Raw genomic sequence first — 23,054 nt, 5'->3', positions numbered from 1 at the left:
CGCACAAACGGAGCCACACAACAAAAGACTGAGCAAATTTCGCGAACGATTTTAACTCAACCAAAAAAAATTCACCTGCTTTGCACAGAACATTATCATGACTCCACAAATTCAAAAGCCAGCTCCACAATTCTCCAAGACTGCCTTGTTGCCAGACGGATCATTCGGTACTGTAAACTTGAGCGACTATAAGGGCAAATATGTTGTCTTGTTCTTCTATCCTTTGGACTTTACTTTTGTCTGCCCAACCGAAATTATTGCTTTCTCTGAGAAGGCTGAGGAATTCAGAAAGATTGGTGCTGAAGTTATTGGTGCTTCTGTCGACAGTGAATTCACTCACTTGGCTTGGACTCAAACTCCAAGAAAGCAAGGAGGTTTGGGACAAGTGAACATTCCATTGATTGCCGATCTCGACAAGTCCTTGGCTCGTGATTATGGAGTTCTCTTGGAAAATGGTGTTTCTCTCAGAGGATTGTTCATCATTGATGATCAACAAAACTTGAGACAAATCACTGTCAATGACTTGCCAGTTGGTAGAAATGTTGATGAAGCCTTGAGATTGGTCCAAGCCTTCCAATATGTTGCCAAGCACGGAGAAGTCTGCCCAGCAGGATGGCAACAAGGAAAGCCAACCATTAAGCCAAATCCAAAGGACTCCAAGGAGTATTTCGGTTCTCAAAATTAATATATTTTTAATAAATATATTGGTATTGAGTTGAAATTTCATCATCCTCTGGATCACCTCTCGTTTGGTTGCAATGAAAATAATAATTTCATTAATAAAATCAATATTTATTTCATAATTCGTATTCCCAGTGATTGATCTCGTTTCGCAATATCTCCTGGAAGGCGATCTCTGCAAAGTAAAATATCAAAAAAATGTTGAGAAGCAATCTCCCCAACAACAGCACCATGAACACATCGAAAGCCACAATAAATAACGATGATTTATCGGAGAATGCACAAGAAACATGCATCAACGACGGACAAGTGCCGATAGAAACCAAAGAGGCCCAAATTGGAAGAGTGAGGGCAACCTTTGGAATACTGGACTGCAATAAAGACAAAAAATTGGATTCGAGTGATTTGTTGAAGGTTTTAAGGAAATTACGAGCTCCAAAGGAATATTTAGACAATGGTAAGTGATGACACTTGCTTGCGTCAATTTGTTCTGAGTTGTTTCAAGTTGACATGATGATCTGGGAAGTGTGTGACAACAATTCGAAAAACTTTCTAATGGTCAGCGATCTTGAAGAAATTGTACAGCGAGTAAAGGAAGAAAAGAAAACATCTTTCATCCCAGATCGTCTTGTCAATATTGTAGACTTTGTTAGCAAGGACAGAAAGCTGACGGGCTATATTACTGCAAGTCAATGCATTCTATTACTACATAATAGATTTGGGGACAATTTGAAAAGCGTAAAATTAAGGTATGTGCTGCACGACACGTGTATATCATTAACACTTGTCCTTAGAAACCTTTTCATTAACTCTAGAACTGGAGAAGGAAATTCAAAGATATCATTTAAGGAATTTTTGTCCCAAATTAACATTAGGAAGAGCTTAAAGTAAATTAATTTAATTTTTACATATCTACAAAATTGGATTTAGTAATCAATATCCTCCTCGTCATAAACAAAAATATTTTGCTTGGACAGCTTGATGATACTTTTCTCTATTTCATCCATTTGTTGCTCCACTGCCTCTTTTCGTTGTATATGCACTTTGTCATTTGGCATTGCAAAACTGAACGATTGATATCTCTCATGTAGCTCATTCCACTTCTTTCGAAGTCCATCTATGAGGGATTCCTTCTCTTCATCTGAGAGTTTTCTCATTGACTTTCCAGTTGAATCATTTTGTTGCTGTAACGATTGAATGTACTCGTACTCATCCTGAATTTCTTGCTTGATTTTTGAAAGGTAATCAGGAACTTTACCATACTCTGCCTTTTGTGTCCAAAGTGGCTCCATTTGTTTCACTTTTCTTGGAGCACTCAAAATGTTATCAACAGCGTTACTAACAATATAGTTCTTTTTGGTAATGAGGCCCATGATTGGTTTCTCATCCTTCTTGGGGATTGGAGGTCGTTTCGAAACCCCATCAGGCAAGGTTCGTTCAAACTTTTTAGCCTTTTGTGTTTCCATAGTTTTCAAAACGTCGGTGTAGTGACCTTGTTTTTTCTTTGTAAAAGAATCTGGTTTAACGTCATGTTTAACCGGTCTTCCCATTGTGGCAGTACTCTTTTTAATTGTATGATGTCCTCCCATGACATCCAAATCAAAGTAGCTTCCGCCTGCATTTGCAACTCCTGGTTTGCTAGTATTTTTCAAAGCGAACGTTGAGTAAGAAGGTGGGGTTGTTCCCGGGTATGCTGATCGATACATCTCCTTCTTTGCCATTACCTCAACTGGCCTTTCAATGAGGTTATACACGGACTCCTCTTCGTCAATATCGACTTTCTGGTGATAATACGATGACATTTTTTCTTAGAGATTTGTTTGTAACAGGGCGCCAAAATTTACAGCAGATTTAACGGTTTTCTGATCGGAAGAAGAATATATGTACCGAAGTTCTATGCTTATTTCGAATTGCAAGATTGGCATAGAACAATTCCAAATTCCCAATCCACTTGAAGAATAAGAGTCCTTGAATTCTGATGTTGTAAACTCAAGACCTGGTGGCGTATTATTTTGGTCTTTTGCTCAAATTTATTCCTGTTTCCCTTCTCCTGCAATCCTCACACGCAAAAAATGAAGCAATCACTCAACTTTATCTCGAAATCGGCAAAGACCAGCAACGTCATTCATCATCATAATGTGTCTTTGATCAACTCTATTGGATGTGCTTCTCAAAAGGCCTTCAAATCTACTGACGCTTCCTCATCTGGATCAGGAAAGTTCAGCTTGTTGGGTAACGTCAGCTATTTCTATGACAAAGCCGCTGAAGTTGTTTCAAAGAACAGCAATTATCCAATCGGACTGTTGGACTACATCAAAGAACCAGAGGCTGTTTATGAATTTATTATTCCAGTGCAAAGAACAAAGGCTATGAACAGTTTTGATAAAGATGTTACCCTCTTGAAGGCTTACAGAGCACAACACTCGAGACATTGTCTACCATGCAAGGGTGGTATTAGATATACAAGACTCTCTAGAGATGACATTGTTGGTTTGTCTTTGATGATGACATTGAAATGTGCTTTGAATGACATTCCATTTGGTGGAGCTAAGGGTATGTTCGTTTGATTGCAACGTTTCAAATAATTATTCTGTTCTCCATCTTTATGTATTTATCATTGATGATTTATTACCGACATTTATTTTCAATTTGTTGTTATCATGATTATTTGATGATGATGGTAAACCATCACGAACGTTCAATTTTAACTGGTCCAAATCACCACAGGTGGTATCGATATTGATGTGAACGACTACAATTCAATTGAATTGGAAAAAATCACAAGAAGATATGCCACTGAATTGTTCACCAGACAATACATGAGCCCTGAAGTCGACGTTCCTGGTCCAGATATGTAAGTTTTACAGTCAATTTTCTGTGGACGCAAGTTTCTCATTCTCCATTCTCAAAACATTGATTCTCTTGACGATTTTCGACATTCAATTTCTTCACAACAAACACGATTTCCAACAACAATCTTCACAACTCAATAGTGGTACAACTTCAAGAGAACTCTCATGGATTGCCGATACATACAGAGCATTCTTCCCTGACAACATTAACAGTGCAGCTTGTGTCACTGGTAAACCAGTTTCTCAAGGTGGTGTCAGAGGACGTGTAGAAGCTACTGGTAAGGGCTGCTACTTTGCCATCAGAGATTTTTACGCTGACAAGGAGGGAAATACTCCTGAAGATAAAGTTCTTCTCGGAAAGAAGGTCATTGTTCAAGGTATCGGAAGAGTAGGAAGTCATACAGCTCAATTCCTTCAAAGACAAGGAGCTATTGTTGTCGGTATTGCAGACTCAACTGGATCAATCTACAATCCAAATGGTTTAGATGTTTCTCAAGTCTTATTGCACAGACAAACAAAGAAGACCTTGATGGGATTCCCAGAAGCACTTTCTGTTAAGGATCCAAAGGAATTGTTGAAGGTGGACGCTGATATTCTCATTTTAGCTGCTTTGGAAAATCAAATCAATGATAATAACGTGAATGATATTCAAGCTAAATTGATTGTTGAGGGTGCAAATATGCCAATCTCATCCACTGCATATGACACTTTACTCAAGAGAGGTCATGAAGTTTTACCAGACATTTATGCAAATGCTGGTGGTGTTACTGCTTCATATTTTGAATGGTTAAAGAATTTGGGCCATGTTCAATTCGGAAGAATGACTCGTAGAGCTGAAGAAAAACACAAGAGAGACATGATTGATGCTATTACTAGATTGAGTGGAAAACAAAGATTATCTCAATTTGAATATCAAGTTCTCACTTCTGGATCTGGTGAAATTGATTACGTCTATTCCGGTTTAGAAGGTGTTCAACATGACACTTGGAACAACTTGAAGAAAGTTAAGGAACAGTACAATGTTGACTTGAGAACTGCAGCTTATATTTCTGCTATTGACTCGGTCGCTCAAAGCTATACAGAAATGGGAGTTTGGCCATAAATGTTTTTGAAATAACGAAGAAAAGGGATGATCATTTATGATCACTCAATATTGTTTGGACGTAATCGAGAAATTAAACATTTCATGCTTTTTTGGTGTTGTTTGTCAAATCCAGAGACCAGAATTGTGAGATAGCTCGAAAAAAAAATTTATTGCGGTATCAAGATTTGAAAAATCACTTGTTGAAATCTGGATTTACACAAGCAATCTACATTTGTCGATCAAGAAAGAAATTTAAGAATGTTGGACATTTTGGTAGAGATGTCAGTCACAAACAATCCCTCACTTTTGAGGATTTGCTTGGAAAGTTGGACATTGTATTTGATTTGGACGAGTCAAACAGACAGAAGTGTCGCAAAGTTTGAACTCAACGCTGGATTGGACAAACCACAACACCAAAAGTTTCTTTTCTGAGATAGCTCGAAAAAATACCGACCCGTAACCACGAGCGTGAGATGATCATCATGGCCACAAAGAGAAGCGATGATGATCGCAATGATGATATGCACTCCTCTGGTGGATCGGAGGTTGAAGAATTAACCACTACAACCAATGTTTCATGTTTAGGACATAAAAATCCTCTTCAAACTCTGGAAACAGCAACAACAACATCCATTATAACCACCACCACCACCACGCATCACAACGTTTCACAAGATTCTCATATGGTTGAATCATCAAATATTGTCAAATCATCAAACAACCATTCTCATATGGTTGAATCATCAAACAACCATTCTCAACCACCAATTGATAAATATCACATGATCACAATGACATTCTTCTTACAAGGAATGGGTGAACTCTTTCCATGGAATGCCATGCTCTCTGCTGTAGATTATTTATTGAAATTATATCACGCTCAAAAAATCATGCTCTGGATGACATCTGTCTATTCTCTTTCAACATTAATTTCATTATTTGTTTTAATCAAATATGGAACACATATTCGATATTTATTTAGAATTTATATTCCTTATTGTTTACTCACTGTATTATTAATTATTGTACCATTATTATATGTTGTTATTGGTAATCGAGAAATTGAATTTTATTTGATTTTAGCTCTTGTTGTACTCATGGCTATATGCACAGGAAGTATTCAAAGCTCAATTTATGGATTATCAAGTAAATTACCTCATCATTATATGAATACGGTTGTATCAGGTAAGTGTGTCAATAGTGTAAGAGTTTATCAGCATGATGACCATGATGACAATGATATAATACCATTGTTGAATGTGTTGATGACACAATATCATTGTTGAATGTTGTGTTTGGTTGATGAATATGAACATTTATATTCACATTCATATGATATTTATTGAATTATACTAGGAAGTGCATTTGCTGGATTATTTATTACATGTTTGAGAATATTGACAAAACTTACCATTGAAAGTGGATACAATGGTGACGTTCCAATTCATATTCTATCCATGTCTACTATTATTTATTTTGCATGTTGTGCATGTTTGAATGTGGTGTGTTTGATTAGTTTTTATGTATTGACAAGAACTCGATTTGTGAAATATTATACCACGATCGATACTTTTACTCACAATTCTTCTCATAATAATGAAATTAATAATCACACCAATAATCATTCTCATACGAATAATAATGATAATAATAATAATGATATGAATAATAATAATAATGATATGAACAATAATAATGATATGAATAATAATAATAATAACAACAGAACCAGTATGGATCAAAACCACACATCAACCATGACGATGGATAACATCATGTCACAAGAGACGATTGTAGATGCCACTACTACTACCATTTCCAATTCGATATATCCTTCCATTTCTCATCATACTACTTCAATAGATCAACTCAAAAGTCATCATGAAATTACCTCTATTAAGAATATTATTACAAATATTGGAAAGAGAACATGGATCTATGCATTAAGTTTATTCTTGGACTTTTTTGTAACACTTTCTGTATTTCCTGGTTTGAGTAGTAGTGCTGAAACTATTTATATTGGAACTTCAATGGAAACATGGTTACCTGTATGGACAAATTTAACATTTCAAATTTATGACTTTGTTGGAAGAATTGCATATTATTGGATTGACTTCTTTCCAATTCAACATCAAACCGTTGAAACCATGACGAACAAAACGAAGGGTGAATGGAATCATTGGAAGAGCAAGCTATGGAATGCATGTCGAGTTGAGAAAATGGAAATTGTTTTATTTCTAATTGTTGTATTGCGAATTGTATTCATTCCTCTCTTTATATTTTGTTTAAATCCCAAGATATTTAATCATGATAGTGTTCCATTGATTTTAGTATTTTTATTGTCACTCTCTGGAGGATATTTAAATAGGTATGTCGTAGAATTGTGTGTGGACATGTATCATGTTTGTTTATCTTTCATAAATGTTAAAAGCGTCTTGATGTCAAATGCACCAAAAAAGTTCACAAATTTGCATGAAAAGGAAATTACTGCTACCATGATGACATTCTTTTTACTCTTTGGAATTACAGTAGGATCCAATACTGGACTAGGTATAGGATTACTTGTATTGAAATGAAGTTGCAATACAGAATTTTATTTCTCTGATGTTGTTGTTGTAGTTGCAGCAAATGAATGTAAGATGGTTGTGGAATATGGTGTGAAATACTTTCAGTAGTGATGGCCCACAATCAATTACAATTGAGAATAAGCAGTCGTTTCAGGATTCATGACCTTTTTCTTTTTCTTCTTCTTTTTCTTTTTTTTTTCAACATGCTCATGCATTGGCGTATCATCATGAATACTCTTGGTTTCACCGTGAACATCATGGTGATTTAGTCTATATTGTTGTTGTTGTGATGATGATTTGGAAACTTCTTCTTTCTGTTGAGCTTCCATGAGAGATTGTTGGAGTTCAGCATTCAAACGATTTAATCGATTTTTCATTCCAAACCAAGTGTAAAATCTTTTCTTGTAACTAATAAAATCTTGTTCGAATATTCTAATAGAATGAATAATTGTTAAGGAATGGTACCAAATTGTCAAAATGATTAAGGAATTATTTACCATTGTCATTATTAATAATGAGATTCTACATCTTCCATATTCATCAAACTTACTTTTTCAAACCCTTTCTAAAATTCACTGTACAAATCACACCAAATGTTATCATGACAAATCGAACCAATAAAACAAATATTGAAATAATAGTCATGATGACCACAATCGCTGTTTGATCTAACACACTATCTTTTGCAATTCTAGTCTCCTTTTCAATCCATGCTTCAATAATTTTGTAAACTAAATATCCAGGTAATACTAAATCAAATAATAATACTGGTATTTGTAAGAGATACCATTCTTTCTTAATGGCAAGTAAAGTAAGTGGAACACAAATTAGTGAAAATATATAGGAAGCAACAAGTCCAATTTGAGACAAATACATCCAATCAAATTTGAGCCAAAACATGGCCATAGTAAGTAATGCTGTTAAAAATCCAACATCTACTTGAAGAATGGCCTTATAAATACAATAAAATCGATAATATCGAACGAGATGAGGAGAGGATCCAACACGTCTGAAAATCTATTCTCTCCAAACATATGAAAATAAAATAAATATATTATTGAAAAATTCATCAATACATTAAAAATTCATGCATACACACATGAATGATCCATGTCATGGTTTTCACCTACCTTCCATCCAAAAGATCTATACACTGGTATCAATATAATTACAAATAATAAAAATGCAATATAATATAAACAAGTGGGTATAATAATTAATAGAATGACTACCACTTTGGTGGTCACATAATTTGATTCAGAATTATTATTACCACCAGTATTATTACCACCAGTATTATTACCACTACCAGTACCACTACCAGTACCACTATTATGATTATTCTCTGCTATACTTATAGCTACTGCACTCTGATACACCATAAATGCAGCCATTAATCCACCCCAAATACTCTGAACTAGAAATGCAAATAATAAATATTCATTTTCAGCAAATATTGCGACACATGCAAAATAGACCAAACTCAATCCACTCAATAAAAACATGGCACTTAGAAAATAAATGGCTGTTGAATTTTTCAAAACTGCAGCATTGAAAATCATACTTGTCAAACCTGCAATGAAAATGGTCGTCACCAATATAATCACTAATAATAGAAATAGTTTTGACCACAAGGATAAGGATTTAAATTTTCTCATTAATTTCAAATATTGAATACGAAATCGAGAGGAATGATTGGATATGTCATTCGGAGGATTGGTCAATGATGATTCATTCATGGCAAGTTCTGTGTTTTTAATGACATCACTAATGTCATAATAATATTCAGAAGTGACAGAAGAGGGATCGAGTGTCATGTTGTTGTTGACAAGAAGATCTTGTTGTTGGGGTGATTGTGGAATAGGAGAGAAGGGTGTTGTGGCATCAACTTGATGGTGTGTTGGTGTGGTTGCGGAAGAAGCATGAGACATGAACATTTTTTGTGCGCTTTTCGCTATTGATCAATTTGAGAGGATTGTCTTCATGTGCCCAAGGAATGATATCTCTGAATTTCTCTTGGTAATGTTGGAAAGATATCACATGAGGACGGGTAGCTTGAGTACCATGCCTCCTCGAGGAGGTCATGTGCAATTATGACACAATCATCATGACCCTATTTCCCATCATGACCTCACGTGGTCATCTCACATTTCAAAACTCCTGTGAGCTCACATCCGTCAACGGAGACAGAGCGAGGCTTTCTCTTGCTACCAACCATCACACAAAAAAAAATGAGTCGTTCCCGCAGTGTGGCTGTGTTACCCTCCACCGTACAGAAACAACAGCCTGTTGGTTCAACAACCATGAATACTACTGTAGATCACACCACCATTCCTTCCGAATCATCATCATCCAATCATTCACTTTCTTCACCACGTTCATCCTCTGGTGGTGTTTCTAGACTCTTTGAATGTTGCTTCTTTTTGAAATATCGTGAAAATAGTGTTCTCACTGATTTAGAATTTGATTATCCGAAAGGTTATTTCCATCGATTCAATGTTCAACAATACATTTCAAAACTCTCTGTTCTCAATACATACTCAAATGTCATACTTTATAGAATTAGCAATATCAATTTATATTGTAAATATATTCCGAGAGTGGGTATATTAGGCTTTATATCAAGGAGTCAACCCTATTATTCTTTATATAATCAATTGATATTAATCGTATATTCAAGAATGATATTATTACAACAAATGGGTGATCCGTTGATGAACAATATCACTCCTTTTTTAGAGTACTTGTATTACTTTCAGCCATATCCTAGATTCGGAGAGAAATTTCTCATTCGATTTGATACCAAAAATAGTATACTAGACTCATCTCATTATTTAAGAAGACCAGCCATTGATGAATTTACATCCAATGGTGAAATTAATTTATTGAAATTTAAACCATTCATTACGAACAATGTGGATGATTTTGTAATACTTTACAAGTATTTACTCTTGGACAAGTTCATTCTCTCAAGTCCTACGAGTAGTGAAAACACATTGTCTGTTCCTTCAACAACCACAACTTGTAATACATCATCATCACTGCCACCCATTGTTACAGCAGCTTCCAATCATCCAATCAAAATTGTGGTCTATACTCGAAATTCTTCAAGTATTTTAGAAGTCATGAATTTCATCTACTCTATTCTATCACTCATGTATCCATTCAAATATTGTGGAGATATCATTCCATACTGTGATGAAAACAAAATATTAGAAAGTATCATTACCAGTCGTCATACGAGTTCCATTGTTGGATTTTTACAAAAAGATTTCAACATGGAAAAGTACCATCATGTCCATCATGTGATACTATTCAACATGGATGAAGGCAAAATTGTGAGCACTCACGTGAAAGAACATTGCAATTCATTTGTTTCACTACCAAAAGAGAATAGAATGAAATCCATGCTTAGAAATAACATTCCCAAATACAACAGTAATGCAAGAATTTTAGAATTTTTTGTCAAATGTATGGCCAATTGGTTTGGAAATTATCGATATCATTTTAGAATGAATGGAACAACGCTTGAATTTGACTATGGACAATTCTTGAAAGATTATGATTACTTTGCTGAAGGATCTATTGCATTTTATCAAGCCATTTCAAACACTCTTTCATTTAAGATATTTTTGGAAGAGCGAACAAAATTGGTCAATGATTATGCTACATTCCAAATTCAGAAAATACAGTTTGGACCATTCGAACAGGAGTGTTTCAAAAACAATCCTAGAATATTTACAAATGCATCGACACAGGTCAATATTTTAATGGGTGGAGCAAAATCAGGTGAAACCTCATCAGCGTCAAGTGCTTCCAATGTTAAAATTCAACATCATATTCCTTCAACGACAAACAGTAATAAGAGTTTGAGCCATACGAATGGTAGCAGTGCAACGACCATGACAACAACAACCTCGACTACTACTACTTCAAGTAGTGGTACTTCAAACACATCGTCATCCACGATGCATAACAGCTCTTCAAGTAGTGTCAGCAGTACCTCCAGTGGATTTTCACTCAAACAATTATTCTTTAAAAAGACAGCCTCTGGTCCTCCAGCTGTTGGAAGTGGTGTACCAAATATCAACTCAACAACTACTACAAGTACCACAAATACTTCAAATTTAGATTCAAGTTTTGATGAAAAATCACATGCCATGGAAAGAGCATCATTTTCTGATGTTGAACCAATGACTTCAAGTTTTGGAACTAAAATTGTTGGCGAACTGCAATTTAGTAAGGAGAATCAATTGGCTGTATCTTTCTACTGCAAAGAAAGTGATGCTGCTAAACCTAAATTTTCATTTACAGAGTTCCATCAAAGTGTAAAACCACCAAAGAAGTATCTTCCATCTTCAGAAGATGGTAAGAAAGTACTTTCAGAAACTAGTAACGGTACTGGTAGTACAAATTCAACTAACAGCAAATCAGAACTTGATTTGATCATGAATGATGAATACCCAAGTGATGGTGAGGAGGAAGAAGCCTCTTCTCCAGTGCCCAATGGACTTGTTGAACCAACCACGGATGTTGATGACATTAACAATGTGGACAATGACGATTTACCAATGCCACTCTCATCAAGAGCCTCTACACCAGCTGATGAATTTTTCAATTAGTCAGTCACACACGAACAACCATTTCCAATTAAATTATTAATTATTTATTTATGCTTAAAAGAAACTGTCCAATTCACTGGCCATTTCGCTTAGTTGCTTTTGAGGTGTTGTTTCCATTGTTTCTTCGTTTGTGTTTAACGTATTGTTGACAAGTGCAATACTGCCACCACCACCACCACTGCTAATCGTACCACTACATAAAAACTTTAAAGTCTTCAATAGCTTGACAAATATCAAATTGTCCTTACAATCCTCTATGAGTTGAGGTAGCACTACTTGTGTGAACGTCTTGATGGCGTCTTTCATTTGTTTCTCGCACAAGTAATTGTAAAAGATTGAACCATATAATAGGAAGGCATGTGAAGAAATTTGATTCCATTCATGAACACAGTGATTCGATCCAAAATAGATCAATGCAGCATGATGATGATCATATTCACTCATACACACGGTAATGAATAAGCACAAGAGTGCCCACAAGGCTCCACTTGGTGGTTGTTTCAAACACAATGTTTGCATACTCATAGTAATCCAATTTTCAAAATTTGCCATGTTTGAATCCAAAGTAAATATATGTGGCATATGAAGAGAGAGTAATAGTGAGAGTAGCAATGGATGTGTTTTGGCACTCAAAAATTCATTGTACAAGAGTGGTAGAATTTGTTCACTTTCAAAAAAGTCTTCCATCAATTGTGGAATAAATCTCAATAGAACTTCACCTTCTCGATCAATTTCACCATCATGGAATTGTTCAATTAAATGTAAAATGTTCACTTTGGCACGTTCTTTTTGTGATGAATCTTGAGAAGTCAAAGAAGCAACATTCCCTGCACTTCCACTATTTCTAGAAAATGTTGAAGTATACATAAATGTTGCCATCAAACCTAATAACAATATTCTTCTTGTTTGAGAAATATTATTTTGAAGACTTTCAGCAGAACGAGACATGGCGCTTGCAATGGATGTCATACTCACACTCTTGGCGATATTGGTACTTGACATGGAAGATGATAAACCAGTAGTAGTACTACTAGTAGTAGTATTGTCAAGAGATTTGGTTGGAGTATGTGAAATCTTTGTACTGTTGTTGTTGTTGTTGATATTCATAGTCGTTGTACTGTTGTTGTTGTTATTGATGATGTTACCACTACTATTACTCGATGTAGTTCCAGATGTGGAACTTGTTGTAGGAGTCTTCTTTGGTTGGAAAAAGCTCATAAATTGTTTCATCTTTGTAGTGGCTGTATTGGGTGGAGTTGTTGTTGTGGTGGAAGTTGTTGGAGTCAGTTTGATATCCATAATAGAATTTTGACTACTCGTTGTGGTACTATTACCAGTTGTAGTAGTAGTAGTAGTAGTAGCTGTCGTACCACTATTGTTCTGAGTGGTTGTTGTTGTTGTTGATGGTGATGATATGACTGTATACATACCCTTGTGACCACTACCACTATTATTATTATTATTACTACTATTATTGGTACTACTACTACTCGATCCAGTCATCATGTTCGTATGATGACCACTGTTGCTATTCATCAATGTCGTACCTGAAAATGCAGCAGTTGGTTTTCTCACTAACAAGATGGTTCTATTCTGAGCAAGCATTTGTGTAAAGTTGGTAAAGGTCGACGTATCAATATTCATCTTTTTGAATGGATGAACAATCTTACTCATCATGGATGTATTTTGTGTAAGATTTGTAGTATTGCCACCACTACTCATACTACCAACACTACCAACACCAACACCACTACTCATACTATTATTATTCACAATACCACCACCACTACCACCACCACCACTCATATTCACACTTGAACTTGTGGACATGTTATAAGATGCACTCTGTTTGATACTTGTCATTGCCTCTATTAAACTTCTTTCAAATTGAGAGAGTGAATAATTCATTAATAAATTCTGTAATGATTTAAAGATGGTAATCACAATGGAAAGTGGTGCATCAATATCATCACTTAGATTGAAAAGTGCTTCCATGGTCTTTTTCGTTAATTGATGAACAGATGCTTCTGGATATTGTTGTACAATGAGTGTAATCATTTTCATGAGTAGTAATTGATTGTATACAGTTTGTTCTTTCTCTAATAACCATCCTTGAATGTTACTTGCTAAATATGGTAATAATTTAAGTACAATATTTCTATTGTTGCATTCAATAAACGAGAGAATACTTTGAAATGCTGATTGTTTGGTATGAGAGTTTACGAGAGATGTTTCCATGACTTTGATCAAATACTCTTCATTGACATCTCTTGAATTGTTCGAATGTAAAATGGCATACGTCTTTGAGAGACCATAAATGGAATATTGTGCGAGTAACCAATCATCGTAAAGAATAGCTTCCTTATATGTATTTTTGAATAGATCAAATAACCATTGGAGTGAATAGGTCTGACTGTTGATAGCAAACAGTACAATATTATTGTTCAATATTAAAAGTAAGGATTTGATCATTTCTTTTGCAATCATTAAATTTGTTTTTGAATATTTCTGAATACTCTCTTGAATGAAGAGCATGAAACTATTGAAAAGAGCTCTTGAATACATGTCTTCCACTTGAATACTGCTTGTTGATAATTTGGTATTGTTATTTGTTGTTGTTATATTCTTCTTATTGATAGAACTATTAATACCACCAATAGACAAGTAATTATCGACACAATTCTGAATAGCATTCAAAGGAGAATTTGAAGAGCTAGTAGTAGTGCTCATAAACAAATTATCATAATCAATATCATTCAATGATGTAAATGTTTGTGGTGGTTGATTCATCTTACAAATCATACAAGTGAGTAATTTCAAAAATAGAACATGAATTTCATCAAATGGTTGAGTAATTTCTGATTTCAATAAATCAAAACACATTTCAAACAATTGCTTGAAAATATCCTCATTGCATCCAATTTCTTGTATCATGAATATCAGTGTTTCAACTTGTTCATTATCAATTCTAGGATAATATCCAGTTTCTAAATTGGGTAGAAATGGAGAATATGCCAAATTCATATAACATTTGGATAATTCTAATCCTATGGATCGAATTAGTTTTAAATGATGGTAAGAAATGAATGGAATTCGATTACCAATAGAGAAACCATAGAGCGAATTCATACCACCACCACTACTACTACTACTACTACTCGAACCACTTCCATTCATTCCACCTCCTTCTATATCAGGAAATTCCGATGGCATGGTCATATTGGGATGTAATTGAAAGGTCTTGAATAAAATAAGTTTCAAATATCTGGTCATGTACGAGTTCATGGATGAAGGAGTGAGAGTCATCATATCACTACTTGTTGAACTGACTGTAGTAGCATCAATAATTAATTGACATGATTTGGAAATAAAGTCATCTTGGTTGCAACGAGTTGAATCATGTTGTGCTGATACCTGATTCTGACTGCGTTGAAATATACTTCCATACGAAAGTAATACTTGATGAATGAGTGATAGCATGTAATCAACATCAATCAAATCTACGGCTTGTTGTAACAATCTCTCTTCATAAAACAAGTCAATAAATTGACAAGTAAATTGAATGACTTGCTTTGTCTTATCTTCAAGTAAATTAAATGTTCTACATTTCAAAAGTAATTTAGAGAGTAAATTTGATAGTTTCAAATAGGTACCGAATAAAGAGGATTTGTTTTGTGAGTTTTCATTCAATCGATTCATTTGATCAAATGTAAAATCTATAAATGGAAGTATTTGATCGATGGTCTTTAAATGAATGAGTAATGAGGTCACAAATTCAATATTTCCATTAAATTGAGAAATAATGTCTTTCAAAGATTGAGCATTCATAGAAGAGACTATACTTGGAACATATTTCAAATCTCCCTTTTCCATATAATCAATTAAAAAGTTTGAAATGACAAAAGGATTGGATGCTAATTCACTTTGTGCCAACAATGGATTGAGAGAGGGATCAATCATTGAATGTATTGATTTGGATTTCATGAATGAAGGCTCGTCTTGTTCTCTCAAATGATATTTTGAAATGGTTTGATTCACATTTTCAATAATCTTATCGAGAACCTTGTAATCATTCTTCAACATTTGTGCTTTGAGAGTATTTGTATTGTTTTGATTAATGTAATTGATCATATCTTTGAGAATTTTCTTTTTCATAAATGTAGTTTCAACTTTGTATCTCTCTTCTAATTGATTGACCATTTTTGGAATTAAACAATGTAAATGACCCTTTCTTATATAATTCTTAACAAAGTTGAATACAATTCTCAAATCACTAATTTGTAATTGATTCTTGATAGAGAATTTCTCATCTAATTCTTCAAAGAGTCCAATCAAATCATTGGATGATTGAATACTATCAGAGTAACAAGTAATAAACTCTTGAACAATTGGTTCATTGAAATGATTTAAAATATTCTTCCACATCTTGCTTGATAAATGTTGAATTGAACATTCTTTAAATAAAAGATTCAAAGGATGTTCTGGAGTAGTCTCATCAGAATGAGTTGAGTCATCCAATAATGATGATGATGATGCTTCAATAGAATTCTCTCCAATGGTATGATGAGTGTGTGTGGTCGATACGGCATTCCATATGGTTGAACATTGAACAATACTTAATATCAAATGAATAATACTTAAAAATAGAGATTTCTGTTGAATCACTTGATAATGATAAGCCATAACGAGAGGAGAGGCCAGAGTATTCTCTGTGTGATCCGTGCTAGTCATTGTCGTAGTAGTAGTAGCAGGAGTAGTAGTAGTATTAAAACTAGTTTCCATGAAATCATCCAAAGTACTCATAGAACTTGTAGCAGTGGAACTGGTCGTGTACTCACCACTGCTCGTATGGAATACTTTGTAAATTTCAATGAAAAATGAAATACCAAACTCTTTTGGTAACATTTTAGAATGTGATAATAATAGTGATAGAATCGATGCATAGATTGGAAAATCAAATCTCTTGATCGATTTCTCAGTATCTTGTCCCATAGGTTCACAGTTCATTGTAAATAATTTCCAAAAATAGATAATATCTTTGGTATAGATTTCATTCAATTTGTCAACATTATCAATGAGTCTATGATTTGATAATTTAGAATATAATCTCTCTTGTAATTCCATAGTGACTAGTAACATTTCGGATGTTAAATACTTGACAATTGTAATTGATGATGAATCTTTGTGATTAATATAAATTTTCAATGATTTGACACAAAATGATAAAAATGTTTCCAAAGTACGAAGAGAGTGTTCTGCTTTGTTTTCCTTCTTATCAATTCTATTCATTAATCTCATAAATAACAGTGATTTGAGTAAATTGGAAATGATGAAAATTCTACTAGTATCATCCGAGTTGTTGTTGTTAGTGTTGTTACTGTTTTCATTGTTATCATTGTTGAATAGTATGGATGAATCTTGAGGAGTCGTCATCAATGATCGATGAAATGAATCTTGAGAGACAAGTCTTGAATGATCCATCATCATTTCATTCATGGATTGATTCAAATGTTGATTCATTGCCTCATTGAGTGTTCGAATAATTGGCAATTGTTCTTCATCATGAACATTAATATACAAGGCATCAATAAAGTAAAATATTTTTGACAATTCCATTCGAAAATCATCATCAATCATTCCATTCTTCAATGATGCTGATGATGAACCATGTCCCCATTGGGTTCCATTCCATCCTTTTTGTCTTTTAGATGCACCTCCTCGAATACCATTCGATAAAACACTTGAATGAGATGAGGAGTAACTACCACCTGATAAACCACCACCACCTAGAGGAAGAGTAGACGAACCAATACCACCAGATAGACCACCACTACCGCCACCTCCACCTGCTGATCCACTCATCAATTGATTCATAATATGATTATAATAGAGAGTAGCATCATTGCGAGTGGATTGGAAATGATCTCCAATGTTGGAAATGAGTACACGACTCCAATCCATGTCCACTTGTAATTGTTGATGAATGACCCATTCGGTTAAAATCTTGTTGGAGAGACGTTTCCATGGAGAGTATGGACTAGTTGAAGTAGTAGTGGTAGTACTTGAAGTAGTAGTACTTGAGGTAGTAGTAGTAGTACTTGGAGTAGTCCAATTCTTATTGGAAGTAGTCGTATTGGATGTAGTTGAAGATGAATTGGTTGATACCATTGGAATGTTCATATCGAGGAGTACTTGAGTATTTTCAGCTGAACTTGTGTTCTTGTGAGTATGACTATTGTGTGTATGACTATTACCATGATGATTATTTGAGACATGTACATTTCCTTGTTGTTGAACATTTCTCAATAACAATGTCAATACTGCTTGGCATTCTGGTAATTGAACATGTTTCAAGAATTCATTCAACAGTGCACTACCATCAGTGTTCTGAGTCGTACTACTGGTAGTAGTTGCAGTAGTCGCATGATGTGCATTTCTAGTTTCACATAAAAAAGCTCTAATCATGATGGGAGAGAGTGATCTCAAAATACTGGTCATACTCCATTCATGTTGTTGAACATGGTTACTACTACTGGCACTACCAGAACTAACACGACTACCACCACCACCACCAACACTACGATTCAAATCTTTCTCATCCTTTAAACCAATTTGAGCCAACTTCTTAATACAATCAAATGGATGATCAGGGAAATGTGAATACTTGACAATGTACAATAAAACTGATAAGAAATCCATCACTTGATACAATGTATGATCAGGTTCATAATCAGTCAAATAGGTCGTTTCAATATCATCAATTTGTTTCAAAATATATCTAATAAATGATCCATCCTTATCTAATTGACTAAAATCAATTCCAATACAAATCATTCGAATGAGCATGAATAGAATTACATTTTGTAGAGATCGATCATGTGTATGTTTGAATGATTTGGTTAAACCAATCACTACAGGATTGAACATGTAGAGAATTTGACGATACGTTTTTCCAGTATCTCCAAATTTAGAATCATAGCTAAAATTGGTGCTTTTAGGGGATTGTGTATGAGTCAATGGAATGGATTTTTGTGGAGTGATTGGATTATTCTTTGATGTCGTTGTTGTTGTTGTTGTAGTAGTAGTAGTAGTAGAACTAGAATCAGCACCACCAGTACTACTATTACCACTCATACTTGCCTTATTATTGGGAATGAGTAAAGATGTGGTTCGTACTCTCATACTATTCAATCCCAAATTAACATCTCTTCGTGTGGACCATACATTGTTTTTACCTTCTACAAATATCTTTTCAAAAAGTCCATTGCATTTACGTAAAGAGGATGAAGAGATTGGAGTGGCGAATGAGAACATTTGATTGACTCCCATTGGATTAATAACATCATCTTCATCATTAATGAATAATGGTTTGATACTCTCATAATTTGGTATATTAATATTATAGTATCGATCCTTTTTACCAAATAAAGAAACAAATAATTCTTGAATACAGAGGATGGAAAATTTCTTTTCAAATCTCACATTGAAATGTAAATATTGAATCATTGAGATGGTATACTTTTCAATGACATTGGTAGATCCATATAATAATATAAAATAGAGTGTCTTGAGTAATTGTGATCGTAGTATAGAAATAGCATCTCTACTATAAGTAGAATCAATAATGGCATTACTAATGGATGACTTGGCAGATTGTCGAATATTATGATATAACTTGTCATAGACATATTTGTGCATGTCTTTTTGATAATTCAATTGAATAGGACTTGATTTGATATATGACTCATCAAACACATTACTAATCATATCAATCATGAAATGTTCATATGATAATAGTTTTTCAGTAATGTGTTGAACTTTTTTGATCATCATGATGGAATTATGACTGGAAGTATTATTATTCAATCCACTTGTTAAATGTTTCAATTGTAATACATATAATCCAATAGTTTTAACAATCATGGAATGTACATTGAGATCTGTAGAGATTTCAGCTGAATATTTCAACTTGTCCAACAACAAGTCTAAAATCTCAATGGCATAGAATGAAATGACTGGTTTTGGAGTGATATGAGAACTTGTAGGTGCATTGGCTCCACTCGTACTTGTATTGAAACCACCACCCATGGATGAAGTTCGTTGATGGCGAACTCGTTGAGGAATAGCATGTAAGGTTGTTGTTGTTGAGCTACCACCACTACCACCTGGATTTGTGGAATGACTCGTCGTCGTCGTGGTACCACTACTACTACCACTACTACTCGTGTTACTACTACTACTACCGCTAATAGGATCATTCTGACCATTCTGACCACTCTGACCACTCTTTTCATCATTATGTAGAGATATTAAATGTGGATTGGAATCATCGTATTGACTATATCTCTTTGCAAGTGATGATAATAATTTGATAATTCCAATAAAAGTATGTTTGTCATCTCTCACAAGAGTCAATTGAGAAATACATCTCATAATGACCAATACCACATTGGTTAATTCATGTTCTCGAATCACATCTCTATTAATGTATTGTAACATTTCTGTTGAAATGATTTGTTTTAGTAAACGAGAATCATAATCTGATGAATATCTTTCAAAGAGTGATGCCATTTGACTTCCACTTTTAGATTGTGAAGATGAAAGTAATTGTTGTGAAGATGAACCACCGTGATGAATAGATGTCGTATGAATATTATTCATAACATTGGGATAGGGTAATAATTGAATAAGAGTCATACAGGCTAATTTTCTAACCTTTTCATTATCATCACTAATGTATTTCCATACGACTTTGTCTACAATGATTTGTAAGAGAGTATATTGTGTTGTTGTTGTAGTGGTGGTGGTAGTGGTGGTTGTCGTGGTAGTGGTGGTTGTTGCATTTGTAGTACTAGTAGTAGTAGCAGTAGCACTCGTTGTTGTTGCATTTGTAGTATTGGAAGAAGTACTACCAGTAGTACTACCAGTAGTAGAACTCGTTGTTGTTGTTGTATCTATAGGGTTGTTACGCTGACTTGTTTTCTTTAAATTATTCTTACGTTCATAATATTCAATGAGAGTATAATCAAATCGATTGAGAAAATTCAAAATTTCAAATTTAACACTCCAAAAACTATCATTGACATGAATAATAGAAAGAATATACTTGGGAATATTGAATGCTAATTCAGGTAAATATTGCATACAAATGGGTAGACATAGACTACATGAACTAATTAACATTCTCACTAGTAAATGATTGAATGATTCTCTCATCATGATGTTCATAATTTTATCAACAATCATGCATGTGAGTTGAGAGAGAAGTGAATGTGAAGAAAGATGTTGAATCGATGTGTTGGTTGTAGGTGTAGTAGTAGTATTGATATCTGCCATTCCACTAGTGCTACTAGTATTGAAAGTAGTGGTTGTTGTCGTGTTGATAGTTGCAGTAGTAGTTGCACTAGTAGGAATAGCAGTAGTAGTATTATGGATATCTGCCATTCCACTAGTATTGAAAGTGTAGTTGGTAGTGCTACTACTAGCATTGAAAGTATTGGTCGAGTTCATATCAACCATTTCACTGGTTCCAAAATCCAAAAGCAAGTCATTTCGAGTAGATTCACTCTGTTTAGACTCTACCTCATCATTCATTAAAGGTCTCACTCGTTCAACTAAATTCTTGTGTTGTAACTTGACACAAACTTCAATAATAGTAGCCAATAGAATGGATGACTTTCCTCTAATCAAATAATCTTCTTCAATATTTTCTAAAATATCAAATAAAAATTTCAAATGACACGAATTCTTATGAAACGATTCAAGAGTCCATTCAGGAAATACATAAAGAAATTGAGAGAGTGCTTCTAAAATATAACTCTTGACAGTCACTAACATTTTAGAAGTAGTGAGAATATAAAATGTTTTTGAGAGTAGAGCATCTACTTTCCCTCGAATCCAATTCTTACAGTAATTACTAAATTTAGATAATAAATTAGTTAATAATTCTATCGATGGTGATAATATTCTCTGATCTTGCACACTCAATGAATCAATTAATAAATCACACACCAAGTTACTAAATGATTGATATCGAGAGTAGTGAATGGGAGATGCTCTTGATGATCTTCCTGATAAATCATCCAAAACTAGTAATATGTTCAAAAATGTATTTAAACATCCTTGAAGTGTCTTTAAATCAACACATTCTTGATTTTTAAAGCATTGACTCACTGCAATTTCATGGACATCCAAAGCCACTTGATGGATTGGACATGTCGGTACAAAGGCACAACATGATGAAATGGATTTAGCGCTTGATCTTCGAATTTCAATTTCTTGATGAGAAAGTAATTTAAATAAATCTTTACAAAAATCATAAATTTCTTCTTCTTCTATATATGGTCCTAAAATATCAAATATTTTATCCAATGATCCACTCATTGTAATATTTTCAATAATAAACGTATAATAATCATATTCAATCGATACAAATTGAATGAGTTGTGGTAAAATGAATGAAACCATGGTTCTACATTTCTGTGGTTTGATATAATGAGAAATATTTGCAAAATTGGAGATTGCTGTTACAATACTATACTTGTTATTCACTTTTGGTTTCATAGATTTGAATAGAATGACTAGAATTCGATCGGAATGAGTGTCAATCACAGATTTGATAATCTTTCTGAGATGTTCATTGGCATACATTCGAACATCATTTGAAATATCACCACATGCTCTCAAACATTGTTGAATAGAGACATTGAGATAATTAGAAACGTTTTTGAAAAAGACAGAATCTGAATCTTGTGTCGTGGTAGTACCAGAAGAAGTTGTTGTTGTTGATGATGATGATGATGTAGCACCACCACTTGTGGACTCTAATTGTTGAGTCATTAATGAAAATTTACATTCTCTTTGATAATAATAAATGAAGAATTCAGAAATGTTGGAGAGTGCTGTTTGAATTTGTTTTCTTCGTTGGGGAGTGTCTTGTTGGGATGTTGTTGTGGAAAGAGGAGGAGATTGCTGGGTGGTAAAAGAGTCATCAAATGAATCTCCTTGACCACCACCACCACCACCACTACCACTGATGGAATCATCATGATGATCTTGATGATAAATAATCTTTTCTTGAAGAATAGTGAGACTTGAATTGATATCAAGTATGGGTGTTTGACCACTTCCACTTGATGCTCCCGAAGAAGAAGAAGTAGTCGGATGATTGGATGATGATAACATTTTTTAAAAACATGAGGATGATATTCTTGTTGTATCAACATCATCAAAGGGTTCTTGCAAGAAC

At 34.1% G+C, this 23,054-nt stretch overlaps 8 protein-coding genes across 8 annotated transcripts; 5 read left to right on the top strand and 3 right to left on the bottom strand.

Annotated features, from left to right (window-relative positions):
- Positions 1 to 97: 97 nt before the first annotated feature.
- On the top strand, positions 98 to 685 carry C9374_002304 (uncharacterized protein; the record flags this gene model as incomplete). The annotated part of the gene is made up of 1 exon (XM_044691708.1): positions 98 to 685. One exon carries the CDS (start codon positions 98 to 100, stop codon positions 683 to 685), a length of 588 nt encoding a protein of 195 aa, XP_044550552.1.
- Positions 686 to 879: 194 nt separating this feature from the next.
- Positions 880 to 1,572, top strand: C9374_002303 (uncharacterized protein; the record flags this gene model as incomplete). Its single annotated transcript, XM_044691707.1, has 3 exons — positions 880 to 1,138; positions 1,187 to 1,430; positions 1,476 to 1,572. The coding sequence occupies 3 exons, from the start codon at positions 880 to 882 to the stop codon at positions 1,570 to 1,572; spliced, it is 600 nt and encodes a 199-aa protein (XP_044550551.1).
- A 35-nt stretch (positions 1,573 to 1,607) lies between these two features.
- C9374_002302 (uncharacterized protein) lies at positions 1,608 to 2,483 on the bottom strand (the record flags this gene model as incomplete). The annotated part of the gene is made up of 1 exon (XM_044691706.1): positions 1,608 to 2,483. The coding sequence occupies one exon, from the start codon at positions 2,481 to 2,483 to the stop codon at positions 1,608 to 1,610; it is 876 nt and encodes a 291-aa protein (XP_044550550.1).
- Positions 2,484 to 2,753: 270 nt separating this feature from the next.
- Positions 2,754 to 4,635, top strand: C9374_002301 (uncharacterized protein; the record flags this gene model as incomplete). Its single annotated transcript, XM_044691705.1, has 3 exons — positions 2,754 to 3,234; positions 3,409 to 3,535; positions 3,675 to 4,635. 3 exons carry the CDS (start codon positions 2,754 to 2,756, stop codon positions 4,633 to 4,635), a joined length of 1,569 nt encoding a protein of 522 aa, XP_044550549.1.
- Positions 4,636 to 5,099: 464 nt separating this feature from the next.
- On the top strand, positions 5,100 to 7,193 carry C9374_002300 (uncharacterized protein; the record flags this gene model as incomplete). Its single annotated transcript, XM_044691704.1, has 3 exons — positions 5,100 to 5,802; positions 5,974 to 6,985; positions 7,049 to 7,193. The coding sequence occupies 3 exons, from the start codon at positions 5,100 to 5,102 to the stop codon at positions 7,191 to 7,193; spliced, it is 1,860 nt and encodes a 619-aa protein (XP_044550548.1).
- Positions 7,194 to 7,309: 116 nt separating this feature from the next.
- C9374_002299 (uncharacterized protein) lies at positions 7,310 to 9,121 on the bottom strand (the record flags this gene model as incomplete). The annotated part of the gene is made up of 3 exons (XM_044691701.1): positions 7,310 to 7,616; positions 7,735 to 8,201; positions 8,315 to 9,121. 3 exons carry the CDS (start codon positions 9,119 to 9,121, stop codon positions 7,310 to 7,312), a joined length of 1,581 nt encoding a protein of 526 aa, XP_044550547.1.
- A 294-nt stretch (positions 9,122 to 9,415) lies between these two features.
- On the top strand, positions 9,416 to 11,806 carry C9374_002298 (uncharacterized protein; the record flags this gene model as incomplete). Its single annotated transcript, XM_044691700.1, has 1 exon — positions 9,416 to 11,806. One exon carries the CDS (start codon positions 9,416 to 9,418, stop codon positions 11,804 to 11,806), a length of 2,391 nt encoding a protein of 796 aa, XP_044550546.1.
- Positions 11,807 to 11,860: 54 nt separating this feature from the next.
- C9374_002297 (uncharacterized protein) lies at positions 11,861 to 22,990 on the bottom strand (the record flags this gene model as incomplete). The annotated part of the gene is made up of 1 exon (XM_044691699.1): positions 11,861 to 22,990. The coding sequence occupies one exon, from the start codon at positions 22,988 to 22,990 to the stop codon at positions 11,861 to 11,863; it is 11,130 nt and encodes a 3,709-aa protein (XP_044550545.1).
- Between the last annotated feature and the right edge of the window lie 64 nt (positions 22,991 to 23,054).

The sequence above is a fragment of the Naegleria lovaniensis genome (genome assembly GCF_003324165.1).
Source record: "Naegleria lovaniensis strain ATCC 30569 chromosome Unknown tig015, whole genome shotgun sequence".
NCBI lineage: Eukaryota > Heterolobosea > Eutetramitea > Acrasida > Naegleriidae > Naegleria > Naegleria lovaniensis.
This window is presented reverse-complemented; position numbering and strand designations above follow the sequence as displayed.